This window comes from Euprymna scolopes, chromosome 1 (assembly GCF_053919585.1).
Source record: "Euprymna scolopes isolate OS-2025 chromosome 1, ASM5391958v1, whole genome shotgun sequence".
Taxonomy (NCBI): domain Eukaryota; kingdom Metazoa; phylum Mollusca; class Cephalopoda; order Sepiida; family Sepiolidae; genus Euprymna; species Euprymna scolopes.
Genome location: NC_136482.1, coordinates 71,628,382 through 71,653,310, shown reverse-complemented (window position 1 = coordinate 71,653,310; position 24,929 = coordinate 71,628,382). Strand labels below are relative to the sequence as shown.

Genomic DNA, 24,929 nt, shown 5'->3' with positions numbered 1-24,929 from the left:
TCGGTGATTATATATATATATATATATATATATATATATATATATATATATATATATATATATATATGGATGAAGGACCTAGAATGATTTGGGAATACTAGGACTCAAGATGAGTTTGTAAAATACATCGGCCAGTTTTAGTCCGAATCCCCAAAACTAATAAAGAACATAGAATGGATCAAAAGAAGTATTCGACGGCACATGCAGTACGTAATATTTAATGAAATATGTCTCAAAGAGAAAATGCTACCCCACCATATATATATATATATATATATATATATATATATATATATATATATATATATGTATGTATATATATATATATATGTATGTATGAAATAAAATGGAGGTGGAATGGTCTGAATACTCAACGTTTCATCCGATGCCCGATTTATGCGGGCTTTTTCAAGAGGGATGGTCATTGACGTGAGAGTCAGAAGATTTGGGGCTATATATAATGATGGGAAAGAGCAGCATGTTTTCCTTATATAAATTAGATGTCTATGTACATATGTACATTTTATGAGAAAAAATAAATTAGAGTAAACTAGCGTAGTGAATTACGTCTAAAAGGTAAAATATCGTAGAGATTCAAAAAATTGCGCCTGGAAATATAACCATGATAGATTAAATAAATAAAATGAAACGTGATTACGAAGGGAGTTTTTAAAAATTAGAGATAATTGAATTGGGATAAAATACCGCAGTAACTTAAAAGATGGCGTCTAAAAATAAGAATAGGAGGTGATAAAATGGGGTCTAAAAATAGACAATGGAAAAATTATAAGCATATGTATTGACATAACGTATTTCACATTCGATGGACTCTACTACAAACAAAAATTTTTAATGCCTATGGGTAGCCTCGTAAGTGGGGTTTTGGCATGTCTATTTTTGGAATTCATAGAAATCAGACCCATGAAATATAAATTGCCCAAGGGCACTTCCTGCTATAGATATATAGATGATATTTTAATTCCCCCCATGTCTTCCAAAATAGAGAATATAACTGATAAATTAAATAAAATCGAACCCACTATTAACTAGAAGGAGAAAATAACAACTCCATACCTTTTCTGGATATCAATATCATAAATAACAATGATCATCTAAGTTTTAAAGTCCATCAGAAAGTAACCCAATAAAAATGATTTCATACATTTTTATTCTCATCACGATAATAAAACAAAAAGAGGTATTCTAATAGGGTTTTTTTATGAGGGCCATGGGAATATGCAGTGAAGAATACATCAAGGAAGGATTTGAACATATCGAACGTACATTCATGAACTTACAATACCCTCAACATTTTTTGACAAATACAAAAAGGAAAGCACTAAAAATTTACCATAACCGAAACCGAGGCAATTCTTCCGGCTCGTCATTATCCCAAACTTTGGAGAAAGAGAACGTGCTTAACGCGTTGTACAAGCATATCTACTCCTACAGATGCAGATATGTGTCGAAGTTCCATGACGACGAAGAAATGACATGTGCTAACTTGACAGGCTGGAAGTGCACAACCATTATTATACAACAGTGCAGCGATAATGATGATCGAGCAGCAACAAATTTAGGCGGGTTATGAGTGATTGGACAGCTTTTTCAAAGCTAACACTCCGGCTTACGCAGAAATATGGGAAGAATTAAAAAACAGGTGACTTAATCAAATGCTTTTTCAATTAAACTGGCCAACAGAACTAAAACAAAACTCCACAATAAACAGAAAAAGTTAATAGTAACCACCTGCAATGTACAAACACGTTTCGACCACAAGCAGTAAAATTCTCTGAGCAGTGAACAGGTACAGTGACGTCCATTTCAGCGATGAGTATCTACTGACAGAGAACTGTGCTGAATATACTTTCTTCTGGGCGAATAGACGGAATAAACTTTGCCGTTCTCACTAAGTTATTCAATAGAGTAGAACCAGCCTACAATAGTAGTATATTGCTTTTACTCTTTTTCGCCATAAACAAGGCATATTGCTACTTGGAACGTAGAAAATTACTATTTGGATTCTTGTCTAACAGGGGACCGTTAGAACACTCAAGAAACAGAAAACATGGAGGGATTACAAAGTCTAGCAGTTCAGGGGAAATATTAGAGTAGAAGGCATCTAGTAATCTCAATAGTGAAGGAGTAGAGTTTGCTGCTTGTGGAGTATATACGTTGACAGAACACAAGTGCAATGAGTTCATCAGAAAATGTTCTACTAAAATACTTGTAAAACATGCACAAGGATACAATATTGCGGCGATAGAAAAGAGGTTGGGGTTTGGGCGATAGTGCGAAACCTATTAGATTAAATACTTTTTTTTAGGACTTTGTCCAAGAGTGAGAAACTAGTGGTAGATGCACAAGCTCAGATGTGACAGCAATACCCATGCATCGATGTTACCGTGCAACCGTTTTCTATTATTTTGGTTATTTCCCAACAAAGAAGAGGTTTTCTACCATGCTCTTTTTATCGTGATTACCTCTATTTGATAATTCGATAAAAATGTCCTTTTCAGCGACTTCAACGCCATAATTGAACGTTAGATAAGCATTCTGTAACGATGAACTCTACGTTTTCCAGCTTTGTACTTAAATCTATCCTATAATTTACAACTATATCAGCCACATCTTTGACTACGTTATCAATCGCAAGACTTTCCCAATGTGTTCACTGTGCGAGTCATCTGAGGTACGGAATGCTTCTCAGATTACCAGCGTGCACACAGTAACCGAACAACATGAATTGTATAATTTTGCAAAAGAAAAAAAAAAAAAAAAGAAGCTCAAGTTAGCCCAACTCCATGAATTGTATAATTTTGCAAAAAAAAAAAAAAAGACAAAAAAACGAAGCTCAACTCCATGAATTATATAATTTTGCAAAAAAAACAAAAAACAAAAAAAAAACGAAGCTCAACTCCATGAATTGTATAATTTTGCAAAAAAAAAAAAAACAACAAAAAAAAAAAAACCAAAAAACAAAAAAGGGGACGGCAAATGCATCAAGGAGAATGACTTCCGAATTTCACCGAGTCACAAGTAACAATACGTTTGTCGCCAAGCAACGAATGTTTATTCATTTTCTTAACTTCTAGATCTCAGACGATAAAACTCTGTTCAATTTCGAATAAAAATTCAAGTTTTCAGTCGAAACATATAGCATTTTAAGTAGATCAAAAGTATAGCTGTAGTATTAATAGTAGTAGTATTAAGGTGGTAAAAGTTATTTATAGGTAATGATTATTAAAAGAAAATTCCGGAAGAAAATGATTCTTTATCTACGAAGGGCGTGCAATCAGTAATGCCCTTAAACCACTTCCAGTTGTCTGATCTAGCTGAAATTTTGCATGTGCAATGATTTATATCTCTACGGGTTATGTGGCAAATTACAGCTCTGAACTAATTGTGGTTTCTGTTTTACAGGTGTTTGAACTGATTCAGGTGTGAAATGGAGCCTCTTGAATGTCGAGCAGTAATCCGAAAAGGAGACTTTTGATGAAATGAAAGAAACTTATGGTGATAATGCCCAATCATATGACCTTGTAAAACGCTGGCATCGTGAATTCAAACATCGCCGGAAGTCTGTGGAAACAGCTCCAAGACCTAGTCGCCCCCCTTCTGCCATTGATGAGGCATCTGTTCGTCTAGTTGAGGCTGCCATTTTGGATTACTATTCGCCAAATAGCCCAAGATGTCAAGATTAGTACAGGGTCTGTGGAAACTATCATTCATGACCATTTACATATGCATAAGGTGTCTGCCAGATGGATTCCCAGGTTGCTCACATCATTCCAGAAGCGAGAACGCGTCGAGTGCTCGAGGATGGATTTGGAGATGTGCCAAGAAGATGAGTCAAAGTTTTTCAAAAGACTGATTACACACGATGAAGTCTGGGTCCATCACTATGATCCAGAGACCAAAGCCCAGTCAATGCAGTGGAAGCACTTGGACTCATCACCAAAGAAGGCAAGGGCGCAGCCCTCCGCTGGCAAGGTCATGCTCACAGTCCTCTGAGACCAGAACGGATTAGCAATGACAGGTTTCCTGGCAAGGGTACCATAATTACAGGAGCCTATTATCAAAATCAAGAGGCGTGTCAAGATCAGCAAAGGTATAATCCTCCTGCAGGACAACGCTCCGGTCCACAACTTGCATGTCGCCATCGCCAGATCAGAAGCATGGGCGTGTTGTTATGGAATCCTTCCCCATCCTCCCTACTCTCCTGACCTTGCACCCTCTGAATTTCACCTCTTCCCAACCAAGAAGTTGTTTTTGAAAGGAAAGCGTTTCCCAGATGATACAGCCTTGATTTCTGAAGTCACGTCGTAGTTGGAGGACCAACCTGGGTGTTCTACAAAAACGGTCTCCAGAGCTGCATCAAACGATAGGAGAAATACATAACTCTGGGTGATTCCTATGTAGAGACAGACTAATAACTGTGCCAAGTTTCGTTGCTCTACTTCTATGGGAAGTGGGTCAGATGCATTACTTATTGCACACCCCTCGTACATAGAACATTGGTACTTGCAGAGACAGCGCTATCTATGGGAATGAATCAAACATTTTTTCATTTTTTTTATTAATATTTCCTTACGATCGCTGGGATAGCGAGAATGTTTACACAAATAATTGTAAACGAGGCACATTGCACTCACAATTATGTCACAGAAGTTTTCAGTCGAAATTGTAATTAGATCAAAGTAGTAGTAGTAGTAGTAGCAGTAGTAGTAGTAATTCTTGTAGTAGTACTAATGTGGTAAACCTTATTTATGGGTAAACGTAATGAAAAGAAAATTCTGGAAGAAAATGATTCTTTATCCACATAGACTGTCCTAAGAATGAATTAACACTGGGAGTGGAACGGCTAACACAATACAGAAGATAAAAGCAAATATGGTTAAAGCATATAAAGCAGAAAAGAATTGTAGATAATGAAGTTTGATTTTGAAAAAAAAAAAAAATAACGTGGATGGACAACTATCTAAACCGAAAAACATTATTTATTATTATGCCAAAGCTAAGTTTATCAGCGTTTGTTTAATTAAACCCCTTTTTTCATTATATATATATATATATATATATATATATATATATATATACATACATATATATGAATATTTATATATATATGTATAGGAATATATATATATATATGAATATATGTATATGAATATATATATATATATATATAAATATATATATATATATATATATTAATGGCACATGCTAAATATTCTTTACGCTTGGGATTTGAGTGAGTGAAGCTTTAAAGCAGTTAAAGCTTTTAAATGTTTGAATGATATATGTATATACTAGATATGTATATAGATATGTATAAATAACATTGATATATGTATATAGATACATAGAAATTACATTGAGCTTGTTAAATAAAGATTGGTATATATGCAAAGGAAATATAAGTGAATAATATTTTCACCGAAATATATATATATATATATATATATATATACATATATATGAATATTTATATATATATGCATAGGAAAATATATATATATATATGAATATATGTATATGAATATATATATATATATATATATTCATATATATATATATATATATATATTAAGGGCACATGCTAAATATTCTTTACGCTAGGGATTTCGTTATATTTGAAAAGCAATTTTAATCGTTCTAATTATCCATAATTTGCAATTAACTCACTAATATCTTACTAAGATTTTGCTTATCACTCCCATCATCTCTTACTGCATGTTGTTTGACCGCCCCCGCCACTTTTATTTTTTGTCGTGTCTTCCATCTTTAATTCACTCCATCCTCACCTGTTTATTAACAGGAAACCTTAACAAAAAACCCAAATGACCTTGTAACGGGTGTTGTAACCCACATCCGGTTTAAGACTTCCGGTTGCACATGCGCATAAACATAAACCCATAACAGCGTAAACAAATAAACACAAATCGCCATTTATTTATTTAATTTATTCTCCATTTTTTAATACACCTTTCTTAAAAACATTCATACATTTTTTTCTATACTACCAACATAAATTAATAACCCCGAAAATATCTTTATTTTTAAATTTGCGTTACAGATAAATAATCAACGCGACAATAAAACGTATTGTTTTACAGTGTACGTTTTCAGCGAACCAATTTTATTTTCGCGTTTAAATTATCCAAATAAACAATTGTTAATACTTTCTGCCTTTTTTTTTTACATCGTTCATTTCCGCATTGTCTTAATTAGTTTTATTGACCTTATTATTAACATATAAATTAAATATTTGACCCAATGGGTCATGAATGTTTGTTTAAAATAAATGAAAAACAGTTACATTCTATTTTCATTTTCTATTTAAAAAACAATTCTTAACACGGGAGAGTGTTTTTAACTATTCTGTACTTTCAACTAACAATTTCATTAAAAAAAAAATATATCAAAATTTGAATTTAACTTTAAGTATTATGGTATCTGTTAAGTGCACATTCACCTATAAGTATGGCAAACCACTTATAATTAAATGGCTGTAAGTTTTTTTTTCAAAAATTAATTATAAACAGAACGACTCATAGAAATCTATCTACATTCTTTTTTCATTTTAATATACTTTCATAGAAATGCTGCCACAACGTATGTATGTGGTCAGATGCCTTTCCGGGGATAAGGCAGGTTTCAACAATAATTCACAGGAGAACAGTTTATGTCAGAGACGAGACGTCGAAGTGTAGCGAGTTGTTAGACGACTCGACTCTTCATATGAAGAGGGTATTTAAGGTAAACAAGGAGGTCACGTGATGTGACGCTGTTATATCCAAAAAAACTATTTTCTTTACGTCACAAGTGTCACACTCATACATTAATTCCATAGCTAATATAACATACTGACCCAACGGGTTACGGGTAGTCTAGTAAACATAACATTTGAAATAGAATTATAAAAAAAGAAAAAGAAATACCGTTTCTCCGTAGGCGGATAGAAAAAGGGGAAGGCAAAGTAGAAAGAGACTATTTTGTGATTTTGTCTTTCATTTGATGACAACTTAACTAGCTTTTCTTGATGGAATAAATAAGCCCAGTTCAATGGGGTTTCTATTAGGTTGTTTCCATCGATTATTACTTTTTTATGTTTTTAAATTTTGGAATTTTATTTTTCGAGTTTTTTTTTAAATCATTCTGTGATATTTACTTTTTCTCTTTTTCTGAACTGGTAACACTTTATATTGTATTAGCCCCAGGCTTGCTATGCCAATTTTCCCTGAAAGAGGAGTTTACAGGAAGTGTCAAATTCACAAGCACTCCTCAGCACATGCATATCCGGATCATAGGGTGACAGTGCCTAACATTCCCAAATGGTCATTCATCTGGTACTTGATTATGGTCCACGTCTTTTAACTTCAGTCGTTTAACAAGAATCGGTGTGTCAACGCAAATATGCAGTATGTCTTTTTTTTCGCGTAAATTTAAATTTGTTTCTGTTTATTTTGCGATCGTTGCAATGGAATGTTAAGAAAAATGAATATCTTCGACATTATTTACTTCTTGCTTTAATTTTTTATTTTTCATTTCTATCAATCAGATATTGGGAATCTTCTTGAACATTGGGAAGAAGTTGCGAACAACAAAGGAAAATATTTACTATTTTATTAAATTATTTAAATGCATATATAGATTTAAATGCACATGTAAACAGAAACGGAGGGAATTTATTTGCAAATCGCACATACACGGACTCGGAGTCTATATTCGTAACACCCTCTCCATGACCAGGGAATCTAAACAAGAATCAGATGACCAGGCTTTCATGTGCTTTAAACTAACTATAACACATAGCGTTGGCTACTTATATTTACTTTATCGTCTTTCCTCAACCCAGGAGTGTACTCTAATCAATCATGTCTCTGACAGTATAGATGTAGTACTCTCCCATATGTATCACATGTATATGGTGACTTTAATGCCCACCACAGTAATTAGCTTGACTACAAAGACACAGCTGGTAGTATCATCACCAGCTTTTTTATATCCCATTCCTTGACACAGACAGTTCCCGACCCGTCTCCCAGATCGTCAGGACTAGAAAGCTTCTGGACCTATTTCTACCGATTGCCCACTCGGGAATGCTGATCATGATGTGATAATGATAGACATCACTCAAAAGTCTCGGCCCTAAGTTTAAGAGGAATTGTTCAAAACGACAAGATACTACAACAAGACTGACTCGGATGCAAATCAGAGATACCTCATGGGGGAAACAGCTTTTCTATTCCTGCAGAAAAGTGTGCAAATGAGACAAATGAATGGTTCAAAGCGGCAATTGAAGTACATGTTCCTACACGGAAGTTCTATAGCAAACCCAACTCTCCCTAATGGTTTATTTCTACTTGCGCAGCTACTATTGATCAAATGCAACATGCTTACCGCAGATTTATCTGCCATAATTCCAGTACAAACAGACAAATGTTTATAGAAGCTAGAAGTAATTGTAAGAAATAAATAGCGACAGCTAAGATAGAATATACGGAAACCCTCAGAGAACGCACCGAAGTGCAGAAATTAGGAACTCGTGATTTATGGAGATCTTCAACAGTATAGTAAATAATGGGCAATCGACAATTCCCCCACTATCCAACAATCATAAGGTTGTTTGCACGGCAACCTAGAAAGCTAACATGCTTGCCAGTCGGTTTGCCCCAAACTCTAGATAGGACCCAGCAAATCACGTACTCTCTGATTTTCCATTTGCGGACTGACACCACACTATTCTCGAGTCCTTGATATCATAAAAAATTTAGACACCTCAAAAGCATGTGAACCCGATCTAATCCCGGCTGTACTATTAAGAAAATGCTCCGCTGAGGTTGCTCCAGTTCGCTCCAAACTTTACAACAAATATCTTAACGAATCTTGCTTTCTTGGCTGCTGGAAAACTGCTTCTGTCGTACCAGTTTACAAGAATTTTAGTAAAAGAACTGACCGATTAAATCATCACCCCATTAGTCTCCTCCATCTTTTCGACAAAATATTTGAGTCCATAATTAATCAAGCTCTAATTCATCACCTTACAGCTGCTAAATTTAAGTAAGCCCGTTCCACAGCAAATATCCTAACTGTAATCTCTGAACGTATATACCATACACTGGACAAAGCAGAAGATTGTAGGCCAGTAGCTCTAGATATATCTAAGGCTTTTGACAGGGTATGACCCGATGGTCTTCTCAGGAAAATCAGACCATACAGTATCACTAGACAAATACTTAACATAATTAAATCCTTCTTAAATAAAAGAAGAATCCAGGATATTCTCGACGGTCGTATATCTAAACAATATGATATAAATACGGGTGTACCTCAGGGGTCGATCCTTGGACCTTTATTATTTCTAATATTCATAAATTACCTCCCTGATAAAATAGTCTCGGAGATAGGCATATTTGTTGACGACACCAAGATCTATAACAGGCACGAGGTGAAAACGAATGACAACACATCCAAGGCAATTGCGGAAATCCTAGAGGAATACCTCCAATCTGTAGTGGAATGGAGACAAAAATAGTTGGTAACGTTTAATGCTGCCAAGACTAAGCTTGTCTCCTTTAATAATTACAAGAAACCTTCTTAACCACCAATAGCTTTGTTTAAACACCTCGGCTTAACGTTTACAGCGAACATGAGTTGGAACAAATACATCGAGTACATTGCCAAGAAGAACATTGCGAAGAAGATGGGCTTTCTCTACCGCGTTAGAACGCCTGAAAGTATCCTTTTACCTCTAAAAGGCCACCATTCTTCCATGTATAGAGCATTCTTGTTGCGTTTGGGCTGGTGCATCTACTAGTCTCTCACTTCTGGACAGGCTTCAAAAGTGAGTCGCCAACCTAATAGATCCCTAACTTTCAGCTAAGCTTCAACCTTCGTCCCATCGACGAAATGTTCCATCCCTCTGCCTATGTCACAAGTATTTTAATGGTAAATGCTCCGACGAACTACATGCTCTTGTACTCCCTCGACGTAAATATCCCCGGAAAATCCGACAAGCAGCAAAGTCCCACCTCTACATAATAGAGATTCCCAGATGTCAGAAAGCCTTCTACTCTAATAGTTTCTTCCTCAGAACTGCTAGACTTTGGAATCTCCTTCCGGGTTCCTGTTTCTCCAATTGTATTGATATGCAGAAGTCAAATGTAATGTAAACAGACATTTTGCTGCTCAACTCCTTACATAGTATCCCTGCAACCCATGTCCCTGATAGTATCCCCTACATCAAAGTGGCACTGTGCCTTGTTTGGGGGAAAATGTAATAAAAATATAGTATAACATAAAGTTAAATGTAGTGGAATCAAAGTTTAACATACTTTCCGCATAAAATAGAAATACTGAAATAACTGGAGGATTGAAAAGGTGATAAGAGAAATCCAAACTCTATTAAAATACTAGTGTGATTTCTGAAGTATTAGGCTGCCACTTGAACGCTAAAGAAAACCGCCACTTATTGTTGGCGTGAATACGTGGCTGGTAGCGTTAATATTACAGCGAAACTTCTGAAAGAAAAGCCAAGAAATATAAAAGACTGGTTAGTTAAGGAGAAAGGAAAATGTTTGGTATTGTTCATAGTTTTTTCCCTTTTTGTCAAACCTTGAACAAAAGAAATATAACCAAAACATCTTTTCAGCTTCTGCAATTATTTTTAAAGGGACAATGGTAAAAAATATATGGTTAAGACAAAGAAGCTAACACCTCCTCTACATTGTGTTGAAGTAACTCGTCGGCTTTAAACAACTGAGATTCACAAACTGTCATTGACGTTGATCGTCCGTAGGTTCAAATAGAGATGTGTGCAAGAGAAGGTTGAAATGAGGTGCCATAATTAACAGCATCGTTGAATTCCCTTTTCTTGATTTCCTTGGTGAATTTTCGTTTCAGTTTGCTGGCTGAATCCGCTACGAAAACGACAGTTACTTTCGCAAGGAATAATATGGATTAAAAACGAATAAATTATATATTGCATTGAAATAAGAAAAGTCTCTATTGCTATTCAACATCCCATTTTAACGGTAACTCAAATGAAGGCAATACTTAATTCTCTAACGCGACACAGAATTAATAATGCCGAATAAGACCGGCTTATCCTTAATTCTGGCAAGTGCACAAACCCAAAAATTCCGTGGATCTTCAACACAGCTTGGGGCGAAGCTGTTGATGAAGCAGTTCTTCGAGACCGCGGAGTCACTCAGAATACTGAGCGATTCCTCGGGTGACACGTGGCTAATTTATTGAGCAGTGGTAGAGCACAGAAACCCGTTCGTGATTTCTCTCCTTTGGACTTTCTAGAAAAGGAAATGACAGAGATGTTCATAGGAGTATATGACACAATTACCTACCAGCCGGAGAGACTGATTTGCACACGACATTAATTTAATCAATATTCAGCGTGTTCATGTTTATCCAATAAACTTAAGCCGGTATAGAAGCACCGCGTAGGAGAAAAGAGTTTACCACATGAAGAACCCAGATACCAGATAAAAGCAGTTATAATTATTGAACAGAAAATATATTACTATTATAATATATGGCTGAAATTTTATATGAACCTTTGATATGATAAGATGCAGCGAACTAAGTATTATGGTATCCGTTTGATGCACAATGATTTATTAATATGCATCAGTCATCACAATGCCACATTTACTCTAAGCGTTTTCTAAGGAACTACTGATCTAATTTGACTGAAATTTTGCATTGGGATTCGGTATGATAAAATGTGGCGAAGAAAGTATTATAGTGTCCGTTTGATATATAGTTTGGATGAATAGAGGTTAACAGAGTAGTATTTAATACAAAATTTTAATCATAATAAACCATCAATTTGGCAAAAGCAATTATTCTAAGTCAACGGCATATATATATATATATATATATATATATATATATATATATATATATATAAAGCTGAACGTCTGTGTGTGTGTCTGGTCACGAATAGGCTTCTATATGGTTGACTATTGCAGAAAACTGATCACATATAATGATAGAAGATGTATCGAGACACAGGAATGGGTATGTTTGATCTGGCATAATGATGATTCATTAAAATTGTGGGGTCTTCGTACGCGCCGAGTCCACAAAGTATGGAAATTAAAAATTTAAAAATTAAAAAAAAAAAAAAAAACGTTTCAAGTGTTTTTGATATAGATGTACATAATAATACTTTGGTAAGTATGCTTTAACTTAAATAGGGATGGTATAATAAAATTGTGGGGTTTGTGTTCAGTCTGGCCTCCATAAAATGGAAATAGGAACAAACTTTAATAAAGACTTTTCATATCTATCTGCGTAAGTATACTTTGATAATTATGTTTCAGTTTGAAGAAATATGGTATAATAAAAGTATAGAGTGTTCGTACGCACCTAACCTCCATAGAATGGAAATATGTCACAAAGTTTAACAAGGTTTTTTAATATAGATCGACAGAATATTGTGATAAGTGTTTCAGTGCGAACAGGTATGGTATAATAACTTATGGGGTTTATCTATTTTATTTTTACTTTCATCATATTTTGCTTAGGTTTTGATACCCCCAAATTCGAAGCTATCTCTTTACAACCCTTCCTTTTCATAACCTATCATACTTTCATAAATCAGAGTCCATTTTCTGTAGACTGTTTTGAACCCAGTCAACGACGGATACTCTTGCTAGTATATATATATATATATATATATATATATATATATATATATATATATATATATATATATATATATTATATCAGAATTAAACTACCACGGTCTGGAGAAAAGAAATGCTAATCTATTAGAGTTATTTGCCTTGAGTATCAGGTGGAAAATTTTGCTCAAATGTTCAGATTTGAACTTATATAAATTGTCCAACGCCTACTGAAACAGCGTTAACAAAATGTTTATCTCGACATGATAAATAGTTTCATGCCCTGAGTGAAGTAAATACAATATCGTGTTCTACGGCGTCTAAAAATCGCGCACTGCGTGAAAGCATTTGCCATGGCGATTACAGAACGTAATTTATTCAATTATTATATATAGAGAGATAGGGAGAGAGAGAGAGAGAGAGAGAGAGAGAGAGAAAGAAAGAGAAGGAAGGCGAGTATTAATCCGAAAAGAATAAAAACTTTCTGTAGGAAAGATAAGAGGAAGAACTCAATGCGAAGCAGAGCATGTATAAATGTTTAAAGAAAAATAACCCAATCTAATTATAAATTTGTGAACCACTGAACAGGCTTTTTCAGATGAGGAGAACTTGCATTCAGTGTTGACAGTTTTCCTTGTAAGAAATGTTAACAATACCATTTACAGTATGAGTTACAATGGTAATAATAATAATAATAATAATAATAATAATAATAATAATAATAATAACAACAACAACAACAATACTACTACTACTACTACTACTACTAATAATAATAATAACAACAGCAACAGCAACAATAATAATAATAATAATAATAATAATAATAACAGCACCACCACCACCACCACCACCACCACTAATAATAATAATAATAATAATAATAATAATAATAATAATAATAATAATAATAGCAACAACAACAACAATAACAATAATAATAATAATAATAATAATAATAATAATAATAATAATAATAATAATAATAATAATAATAATAATAAATCAGTTCCTTTGGTAGTGATTTATAAAATTAAATAAAGAGTATTGCATTTTTCTATGTTTCTTAAAGACATCTGTAAAACGGCAAATGGTTTCATCAAGTTGAAACGAAGTAGTATTTATTTAGTTATTTTAAATAAAAAAGTAAAAAAAAAAAAACAATAATTATTTAAAATTTTGAATTTTTTCTTAAATACATTCGTCACTAAAATAATCTTTATTTATTACATTTTTGTTTTATGAAAACGAAAAAATCTTTATAAATATGAATTTTGTTTATTTGTCTGCTAATATATTCTCTTATTTTATTGATTTAATATTATAATTACCTCGAGTAATTCCAGAAGAAATGGAAGTAAATCTCAGTGGTGTCTTTATATTCTGATATTCTGTGAAATATTTAATCCTTTGTGAAACTTTGAATATTCTGTTAACACGCACATACAGACATACACATAGATAGACACACAGACACAGACACAGACAGGCAGACAGTTAGACACAGACACAGACAGATAGACAGACAGACAGTCACATATATTAAAGTGTTTTTTTTTTGCGGGAGCATGAACATATTGATTTTTTAACCTCTAATGTTAATATGATTTAAATACCCGTATATAATACAACCTTTTTCTAAATCACAACACTTTGGAAATAATTTCTTATGGGAGTTCACTGTCAACAATTCAAACTCTTCTTAGCTCATGAGTTCAGCCATGCAAGTTCTATTTTCAAACAGTTTTTAGTGTTTTTAAAATGATTTTAATTTGGAATTGCACCCATTCCCGGTACCAAAAGTTGTAAACACGTCTCAATGTTATGCCCCCGTATTTAAGAATTATAGTCAAGTTCAATGTGGTAATTAATGCACTAATACAGTTGGAAATTATAATAACGTGAGCCTCAGCTATGAGGAAAATTGCAACTTGTATTCAAATAATGATTGTTATCACGAAGCATGCTTTCGCATTAAGTAATCCTCAAAGGGTCAATATTCTGTTAAACAGAAAACACAAAAAAAACAAAAAAAAAACAGAAAAAAATGAAAACTACACGCGTACAACGAGGTAAAATAAGCGGGTCAAAAACATGTCTTGGCATCATCGATTTGTACGCGGGATTATTTGAATCCTATTGAGTTTCATATTTTCTTTAGCCATTCTATCTATAACATCATGTTCTAAGTGTTCCATATAAAAGAAACGGTGTCCTCTCTTTTTTTCTGAAATAAAAAAGGTTACGTGTTCGTAGAAAGTTCAACATTAAACGTGCAAAAAGGGTCAAACATGAAGTTAATGAAACAAAGATTTAAATGGCGAACTTTAGATATAGAAGTGTCTGAAGCATGCTCAAGTATGATTATTTATTATTAGATTTTGCTTCTTCTATAGTTATAGTAGCAATTTTCAATTAATCGCATATAATTTGTGGCGTATTATATGACGCGAGAAGGTTAAATCGTCGCAAACAACAGCATAAAACACAATAACATTTTTAAATGTGTTTTGTATGTAATTACATAAGATACGTAAATAAATATGTTGTACTTCGTATAAAATAGTCTACAAAAGAAATTACAAGACACTTAATTTCATAACGTGCAAAGCTTTTTTTTTGTCATTAATAAAAGCATTTTATTTGCATAAGCAGTAATTCATTTTACCACACAACATGTCTCCTAAACTTTTTAAAAGCGTGGTTTTTATTCTCGAGAGATTTCATAATTTTAAATAATATTCCTAAGAGGTTTTGAATGTTTACTTTGGAAAATTGCTAAAGTTTGAAAACTCTTTTTCAAAATATGCTTACTCAAAACAAATTCCTGAATTCAGACAAAATAAACACAAAAAGTAATTATCATTGTACTGTAAGCAAAAGAGAGTATAATCTCACCTGTGGTATTTGGAAGAGAGTCAAAATGCTGGCCACAGCCAGACTAAGTTTCGTCGTGTCAGCGCCCACAACTCCAATTACGTCATAATACTCTGTGAAAAACTCCTCCCTCCGATTAAGACCTTTCTGACTGCCACCCGTTGCCATAGCGATATCCCTATCTTGACGAGTGATCGGAACAGGGGTGGAGTTAGTGGGGGAAGCCGAGGGGGATACAGACGCCGACAGAAATGCAGCTGGAGCCATGCTCGAATCAGACACATTGATGGCTGACGAAGTGACGGTGCCTTCTGACGTAGTCCTTGTGTTCGAAACGGGGTTGCAAACGAAGGGTTTTGCGCTAGAAACGGTAGTCTGATCCTTCACGCGCCTGATCCCTCGTTCGCGCATTTCCTGCGGCATAAACTGGAGGGCACGGGCCAAAGCCATCGTAGTGGACGTACAGTCATCCAAAATGACGTACCCTAGCGTCACATTGTTGAGTATGTCCGTTCGTCGGTTGATGTTCTCAACGGCGAATTTAATCGCCTCCGCGAGTTTGACCCGCTGAGTGTAGTTCGCCTTGCCACATGTTGTTATGTCAATGGCATGGTGCAACGAGATGACGCTTCCGATATTTAGGTCACCCAATTTTACGTTGTCCCCAGTACTGTCCCCGCATTTTGTCCTACGTCTCTGGGACGTCGTGCCTTCTTCGTCGTAGTTATTTCTTGGTTTTGGGTTCTGTTCTTTTGATGTTCGGTGATGGTTCTTTGAGCCAACGCCGATCGATTGATGTATATCCAAAGTGAACACGTAACAAAGTTCGAGGCAAAAAAATAGTACAATGATTGAAATCACCATTCGTGTGATTCCGAAAGTGTGAACACGATTGTGTGTCATTAGAGGCATGGTCATGCCTATAGATGGCTTCTTTTTATATGTAATAGTTGCTTATAACCACGTAGCTGTTATGCTGTCTATAAGAATAGCGCCAATGGCAAGGCTGGATCACCGGTAAGAGAGAATGATATCCACACAACTCTGTCTAAACTTTTATCCTTCTCCTTCTAATTCTTTTTTTTTAGTTGAGTATCACCGATCATTGGCAGCCATTGTAGCTAAATTTCCACTAATGTCTTCGGCAAACTGTTCAATCTATCTGACTTAATGTCCACCGGGATCTTCCCCACACTGTTCACATATGTGGTTTCACGTGTAAATCACATGTATCACCTTTAGCGTCCGTGACTGACCAAGGTTATACAGACTAGAATAATACAAACACACTGACCATCTAATAATACAAACGCACTGACCATCTGTCAATCTGTATCTTTGATTTCGATTTTAAGCTGTTATTCTGTTCAAAATGACTTGTATTTTTTCCTTTGAGATAGAATTACGTTAGATTGTCTAGTCTTATAATCTTTATGTATTATATTTATACAAGGCTGGTGTTACTCATACTTATTTCTTTATAAATGTATACGATTAGATGTTTTTGTGTATCGTATAATTCTTAAAATCACAATTATCGAAAACTAATAGAAGCACATTAGAGTTTCTTTTAAATGTTATTGTAGAATCCACCGGATGTTTATATAAGGCTATGATGGACTGGTATTATCGATCTATTCTCAACATAATCCATTAGTTTGTTCTTAGTTGCTTTTGTATTTATGTGCGTGTGTGAGTGAATGGCTGTGTCTGTGATTACATGCATATGCTCTTGTGTATGTTTGCACAGAAGGTGGGTGTAAGTGCCCACAAGCATAGATATCAACGTGTCTATTTATTTGTGCGCGTATATGTGTCGTTGATGCGTATTCTGTATTAGTACAATGGGATGGATACCAGGTTACTTTTGAAATGTTAATATTGAGAACATTGTATTGTTCTTCTGATAGTTTTTGTCAAAAAAAAACAAAACAAAACAACAAACAAACAAACAAACAAAAAAGCAGCAGCTGTTTTGCAGGAATTGCGAAGCAGGCTGTTTCTCTACCAATAGAAAATCCCAAATGTTTTCCTTTACGCCTTCTTTAATAAGTAACACACAATTTACTTTCACGGTCACATATCTAAAAGTACGCGTATTTCTTAGATTCATAATTATCGAAATTTTACTCGTGAAATGCTTGTACATAATAAATGGATATATTAGAAAAAATAATAATAACGATTAATATTATCTTTAATTCAACGGTTCCAACAGATGTTCTAATGGTTACTTTTGTAAATTATGAAAGCTTAGAAACTTTCTCAACTTCTATATGATTCTATGGCAGATTAAATCTTGAGTTGTTTATATAAGTTTATATATATATATATATATATATATATATATATATATATATATGCATATATTCATATGTGAGGGGGAATTATTCTTAATAGTACGGCAAGTAATAGAATATGTTAAATATATGAATCAATTTTAAAATATCAAAACTTTAATATTTAGTTAAAATTATATTTACAGCGAATATTCAATTTATTTATATACATTTAGAAGAAGATTATATTATTAAGATAGAACTCCTATGGAGAGTTTATAATTTATAAAATTTTTAATTCGTTATTCGATATTAGTAGGTGAATCATCTTAAAGGTTTGAGTTTATGAAATATTAAACAAACGCTAAAAAAAGTAATAAATGGTAATTGAATAAGTTACCTAAATTAGAACACGCCTGTTGCACACACATAGAAAGATACATATATGCATATATATCCGATCATTTAAAGACATGTTTTATAACTTGCATTCTGTCAGTTTTTGACCATAACGATTTCGATTATTTTTTATTTAAATTATATAGTTAGTTTAATATTGATATAAAAGAAATAATGTTTGACAAATAATATATATATATATATATATATATATATATATATATATATATATATATATATATATATATGTGCGTGTGTGTGTATATATGTGTGTGTATATAATTGACAAATAATTATATTTTTAATGAAAAGCGTTTTAAAATAATAATCATGTAAAAAAAAGTTACAAAAAATAAATTTAGCTCCTTGTGAAAAAAAAACAACAAAGCTCTCGTTAGAATGGCAAGAAATCGAAAATCACCTTTTCCAAAATAGGATAAAATATGGATTTTCGAAAGATTCCCACATACACACGAATATCAATACAAACAAACGCTATTATATATATATATATATATATATATATATATATATGTATATATATATATATATACGACTTGTAGATATGTAAGTAGTTATCAATTATATATATCCATATATAGGATTACAGACACAGAATACACTGATATATATATATATATATATATATATATATATATATATGCATATATATATATATATATATATATATATATGTATATAAGAATGATATGAATATAAGTTATTAGCAATTATACATATATTATATAAATTCTTTTAAATTTACACAAATTTAGGTAATACTTAATAATGTCGAGATTACTAGAAACATAATAAATATCACATTTACTAAATTATCACTTTATTATATATATACAAATATATATATATATGTATATATATATATATATATATATATATATATATATAATAAATGAGTTTCACTTATACAAAAACTTGGATATTTATATATATGTATCTCTCTCTCTGAATATGTATAATGGATCTACTCAAATATACAAACAACTTGTAATTTTATATGTCTATAGGTACATTTGCTGATATTACATGAGATAAACTGAAAATAACGATTTAACATAGTATATATATATATATATTATATACATATACATATATATATGTATATATATACATATATATATGTATAAACGTGTATATAAATATTGTTTCTAGATAAGATACTAAATGTTCATATGAATAATTCACTTTGTTATCGTTACTAAACTAATATTATCTTTTTATTCCTTAGTTGTATTAAATTACAGTAACGTTTCGTTGTTTTTTACTTTGTCCGAGTCCATAGATCTTTAAATATTTTAAATGATTTCTAGTATGTTATTTCATTCATTAATTTCTAGTGCATATTATATTAAATAATTATATAATAATACAAGTACAACCTTTTGTAAAGTATCAATATTGGCACATTCTCTCTCTTTTTTTCTTTCTCTGTCCCCCTCTCTCTCTCTCTCTATATATATATATATATATATATATTGATGTTTTTGTGTGTGTGTGTGTGTATGTGTGTGCGTATTTGAGATATCTCGAATAGTTTAGCTAATTAATTGTTATTTTGTCAAAAACCATGATTGTGGTTTTCGTTAAAATTGTTAATATTATTTTCAATATCGCAACTTCTAATAAGTTACAGTTTAAAAAAAATTTATGTACTATGCTATCTTCTTTTAATATAGTTTATGTGTTTAATTATCATCGATTGATATTTCATACGATATATATATATAATACAGACAATGAATTCTTAGTTTAAATGATTGAGCTCACTTGAATTTTATTAATTACTTAATGTAAGATTAAATTGCAACCCAAACAGTAATAATATTATAGAAATAAGTACAACATTAAATAATATGTGTTTATTCCAAGCAAAGCATTAGTATGCTATGTATATTTAATTGACTGATTTATTTATACAATTGGATTAATTTTAAATAGAATATAGTGAATGCAATAAATTATTATTTATCTTTATTTGTATACATTTAAATTTAGTTTTAAATGACTATAATTAATTGCAAACTTGAATTGTAACTTAAACAGTAATGATATCATTAAAAAATTAGTAATCATAGTAATTTCAAAATATCAAACAATAAGTCCGGGATAGTTGGTTAATATTTTCCTCCGTTTAGGCATGCAACACTTGACCAAATTAAACAGTATCTTTCTTCTGGCGCGTTTCTTTTAATACTTTTTTTTTTTATTTTTCATCGCATTGGCTCAGAATTAAAGGTATAATCTAGTACAAGGTAATCCATCTAATATCACTGATGATGAAGATATAGGGACGTGAAATAAAGGATATAGATATAATGGATAAACACAAGTGATATACAACTGCAGATGAACGGTCAGATTTGCAGAAGCATCCGGTGGCGTTCCCATCACTCCCAAATACACAGAAAAAAATTCCTTCGGATTTTATAAGGGGGGAGGGCACAGATAAAGGAGTCTTTGTAGAAGAATACACTTATTAACGTTTTCCGTTTTACTTTCGTGTTTTTAATATTTCCATCGTGCAGTAATCCTGGAACTTTAACTTTTCACTTTTGGTTAGTATGACAAGGAATGCCGAGAAAATAAACACCCGTCAAATAAAAAAAAAGTTTCAGAATATATAAAAAACGATGTTTTCATTGTTTTATGAGGAAGAAAAATTCGCGTAAACTTTTAACGGCATGGTTGTTCTTTTCTTGCTAGACACACTAGCAGATCAATAATGGTTTCATATAGACACGTGTAAATGAGCAATGCACTAAAAGTTATATGGATATATGCATCTATATGTTTAGATACTTATATTCACAGATGAATTACATACATTACATATATAGTACATTATATACTTTTATGAGAGCATCAAAGATATTTGTGAATGCAGGCATATAGATAAATATAGTCAGACTATTGATAATATATATGGTATCAAATAATGCCATTATTTTTTTTTTTATATATATATTAAATAAATTCAATTGTATTGAAATAAAAAATACTTTTTCAGCAGTACATAAGAAATAAGTAAACCTTTTACAAGTAAAATTATATATTTATTTGGGTTTTATATAGTTTTACTTATCTATGTCTGTCTTCCTATCTCTATCTACATATGTGCATATACATGTATGTATATGTGTGTGTATCATTAAGTATAAAGAACTATCCAATTTTACAGATCTTTCAATAAATAAGCACGGTTATAACTGTATACACACTTACACACGCATATATATACATGCATACACACATATACATACATACATACATACATACATACATACATACATACACACATATATATATATATACACACACACGAATGTGTATTACTAATGATATTCGTATATACACATTAAACGCTGTTCAGTAGCTCATATGCGCACAGTTACATACTTATATGTAGGTAAGTCCAGATCCATAATGATATAATAAAATATATCTTGCTGAGAATGTTCTAGTATTTATTTTAATAGTGCTGAATATATTTACAGCGTTTTATAAAAAAAAATATATAGGGTCACCATTCACCGAATATATATATATATATATATATATATATATATATATATATATATATATATATATAGTTTTAATTATTATATGTATTTATATGTGTGTATGTGTGTATAACTTTATCCACAAACATATCCCTATGCATTTACGTATATATGTGTACTATCAAGTTTGTAAATTGACTTTTGATAGCTTCTGTCCGTACATTTTTCTCCGTTGATATATTTAGAAAAACATATTTAAAAAATTTTTTTTTGTATTTGTAGTTTTCTCTTGGATTATTATAATTGTAATGTAAGTGATCCGATTTGTCGTGTTGTTCAGTGGATACAACGCTTTACGCAGGTAGATTTCAGTAGATTGATCCAGTTGGTGACAATATTTCAGCGATGGACAAATTATATATATATATATATATATATATATATATATATATATGTATATATATATATATATAATTTGATATCCTTGTGCTAATTTTATCGCGGTCTGACACACCTTTTGCAGTAACGTCCTGTTTGTTCCAACGCTGGACTTCCACAACGGAACGTGATAAGGAAAAAAAAGCGAGTGTTCCTTTATTTGTTTATGCGGTTGTGTTTATGTGTATGTACAGTTGGGTACACATGTGTTTGTGTCTGTGTATCTGTGCATCTAAGTTGGTGTGTGTGAACGTAGAAGCCGAGGGCTAGAAAACTACTAGCAGATTTATTCCAGCCAGTTTCAGCGCTTTAATACGGCGGTGTTCAGTTGTGTAGAGAAGAGAAAAAAAATACATAGTCCGATATTGTAAGAGAGAGACTAACCGAGTGTGATGTATATGTGTTTGTGTGTATGATTGAATGGGAGAGAAAGATAAAGAGAGAGAAAGAAAGAGAGAGAGAGAGAGAGAGAGAGAGAGAGAGAGAGAGAGAGAGAGAGAGAGAGAGAGAGAGAGAGAGAGCAGGTTGCAGTGGTGGTGGGTGTGGACAACAAGGAAAAGAAAACCGAGGAAATATAGTAAACAAAGAATAAATACAGTCTGTTGTTAAGAACATGAAAAACCGTAGTTGGAATTGGAATCCCGAGTCCAGGAAAAGGATACAGCATGGTTAATCGCATTGTCAGCACATTCAACTAAAGATGAAACGAACAGAGCAGAGATTGTTACACGCGCCAAAGAATTTGTATTATACATATCTCTATGTAGAGATACACAAACACACACACGCACACGCGCGCGCACACACACACACAGAGGATATCTACTAGGTTTATATAATAGCGCTCAAATAGAGGTATTTATATTAATAATTAATTTATACAGATACGTACATGGCTTGCTATACTTGCATGTCATTTGTAGTAAAGCCTATACATGTATGCATTTTTTAAATTCAATTTTCACCCCAAACAAGGCACAGTGCCACTTCTGCATGTCAGTACAGTTGGGAAAGCAGAAAGAGTTCCAAAGTCTAGCAGTTCTGGGGAAGAAATCATTGGAGTCGAAGGCTTTTTTACACCTAGGGATTTCTACTGTGTAGGAATGGGATTTAGCTGCTTGTTAGGTTTGTCGGGGATATTCACGTCGAGAGGATACAAGTGCTTGTAGTTCGTCAGAGCATTCACCATTAAAATACTTGGAGAACAGGCAGAGAGATGCACCATCTCGTCGATGGGACAGATGCTGAAGCTTAGATGACAGTTCAGGACATATCAGGTTGGCGACTCTCTTTTAAATCCTGTCAGGAGTGAGAGACTAGTAGCAGATGCACCAGCCCAAATGTGACAACATTACTCCAAACATAGGGTAATGGTATCGTTATAGAGGTACAGGATACTTTCAGGCGTAAGTAGCTTTCTAGCACGATAGAGAGAGCCCACCTTTTTCGCAGCAGCTCTGGCAATGCTCTCTATCCACGGATATGTGCTTCGCGCCCCTGTCTTATCAAAGAACTTTGTGTTGATTTTATACGCTGGAGCCTTCTGCTCGTGCAGTGATAAAATTTCTCAAATACACATGTAAGACTACTTTTGTCAAAATCGGATTGTTCCTTAATCGGAGTTTTTCAGTTATTGATTTTTGATACTTCTCGGATATATTTGGATACAAAACCGATCTAAGAACACTCCCAGCCTTATCAGACATTTGTATGAAATAAAAAAAAAATCGACCAAGCCGTTTCGGAATCCATAGAAAACGAACACACAGAGACAAAATTCCTTTTATATAAATAGAGAATACATACACACATATGTAAGTATATATATATGTATGTATATATACATATGTGTGTGGACGTGTGTGCGTGTGTGTGTTAGTGTATATATATGTATGTATGTATATATGTATGTGTGTGTGTGTGTGTGTGTGTGTGTGTGTGTGCTTCAATAATTACCGGTTGATTGATGTATAAAACTATATACGAACAAATATAAAAAAATTGCAAATCAAATTTTTAAATCTATACGGTAAATATATGTCCATAATGGAAAAATTCTAGAATATTAAAAAGATTATAACGGCTGTAATGCCGTATCTCTTCGTCCCACTCATAATAATAACAAACATTTAGTTCATATTGAAATTCCATTTTACCATTAGTTTTGAGCTGTACATTTAAATGATTTTGCCATATTTAGTTTTTGTACATGATTCATATCGATCACATTAATGTAACACGTTATCTTATATAATATTATATGTTAACATTGGAGGATTTTATTAGCTCCGTTTTAGCTAAACCTGTTTAAATGGCTTTATATGTAGCAGAAAAATCTTAGCTAAAATCTTATAATAAATGAATATAAAACAAACGTAATGATTTTGTAATAACTATTATAAAATTATCAGTACAGCATATTTTACGTAACAACTATTAAGTTAATTTCTGAAAAACAAAAGAAAGCAGTATATCGCATAATATGTGATACTACGTTAAGAAGCATTTTTTTCTGGTGGACTTTCATTCGTTATACACTGAAAGAGGAGATTTATTTGTTGGTTTGTCAGTTATAAAAACTGTTATATAAGGAGTTAGATCTACAGAAATATTATTAAGACTTTACTCAATAAATATATAATATTGAAAATAAAATCTAAGTTTCTTACGGATTGTGGCTAGTATATAGTAATGAAAGGTATAGCAATGAATGGTAGGAATCTCGGATTTAGAGTCAGTTTTTATCACATTTATCTAAAGTTTAA

General features: G+C 32.5%; 1 protein-coding gene across 1 annotated transcript in view; it reads right to left on the bottom strand.

Annotated features, from left to right (window-relative positions):
- The window catches only part of LOC145303470 (metabotropic glutamate receptor 8-like), a 179,619-nt gene extending 162,354 nt beyond the window's left edge, over positions 1 to 17,265 (bottom strand). The window contains exon 1 of the mRNA XM_080144860.1: positions 15,549 to 17,265. Coding sequence (XP_080000986.1) covers positions 15,549 to 16,445 — 897 coding nt within the window. The 5' untranslated portion in view covers positions 16,446 to 17,265. The remainder of the gene's footprint in view (positions 1 to 15,548) is intronic.
- Between the last annotated feature and the right edge of the window lie 7,664 nt (positions 17,266 to 24,929).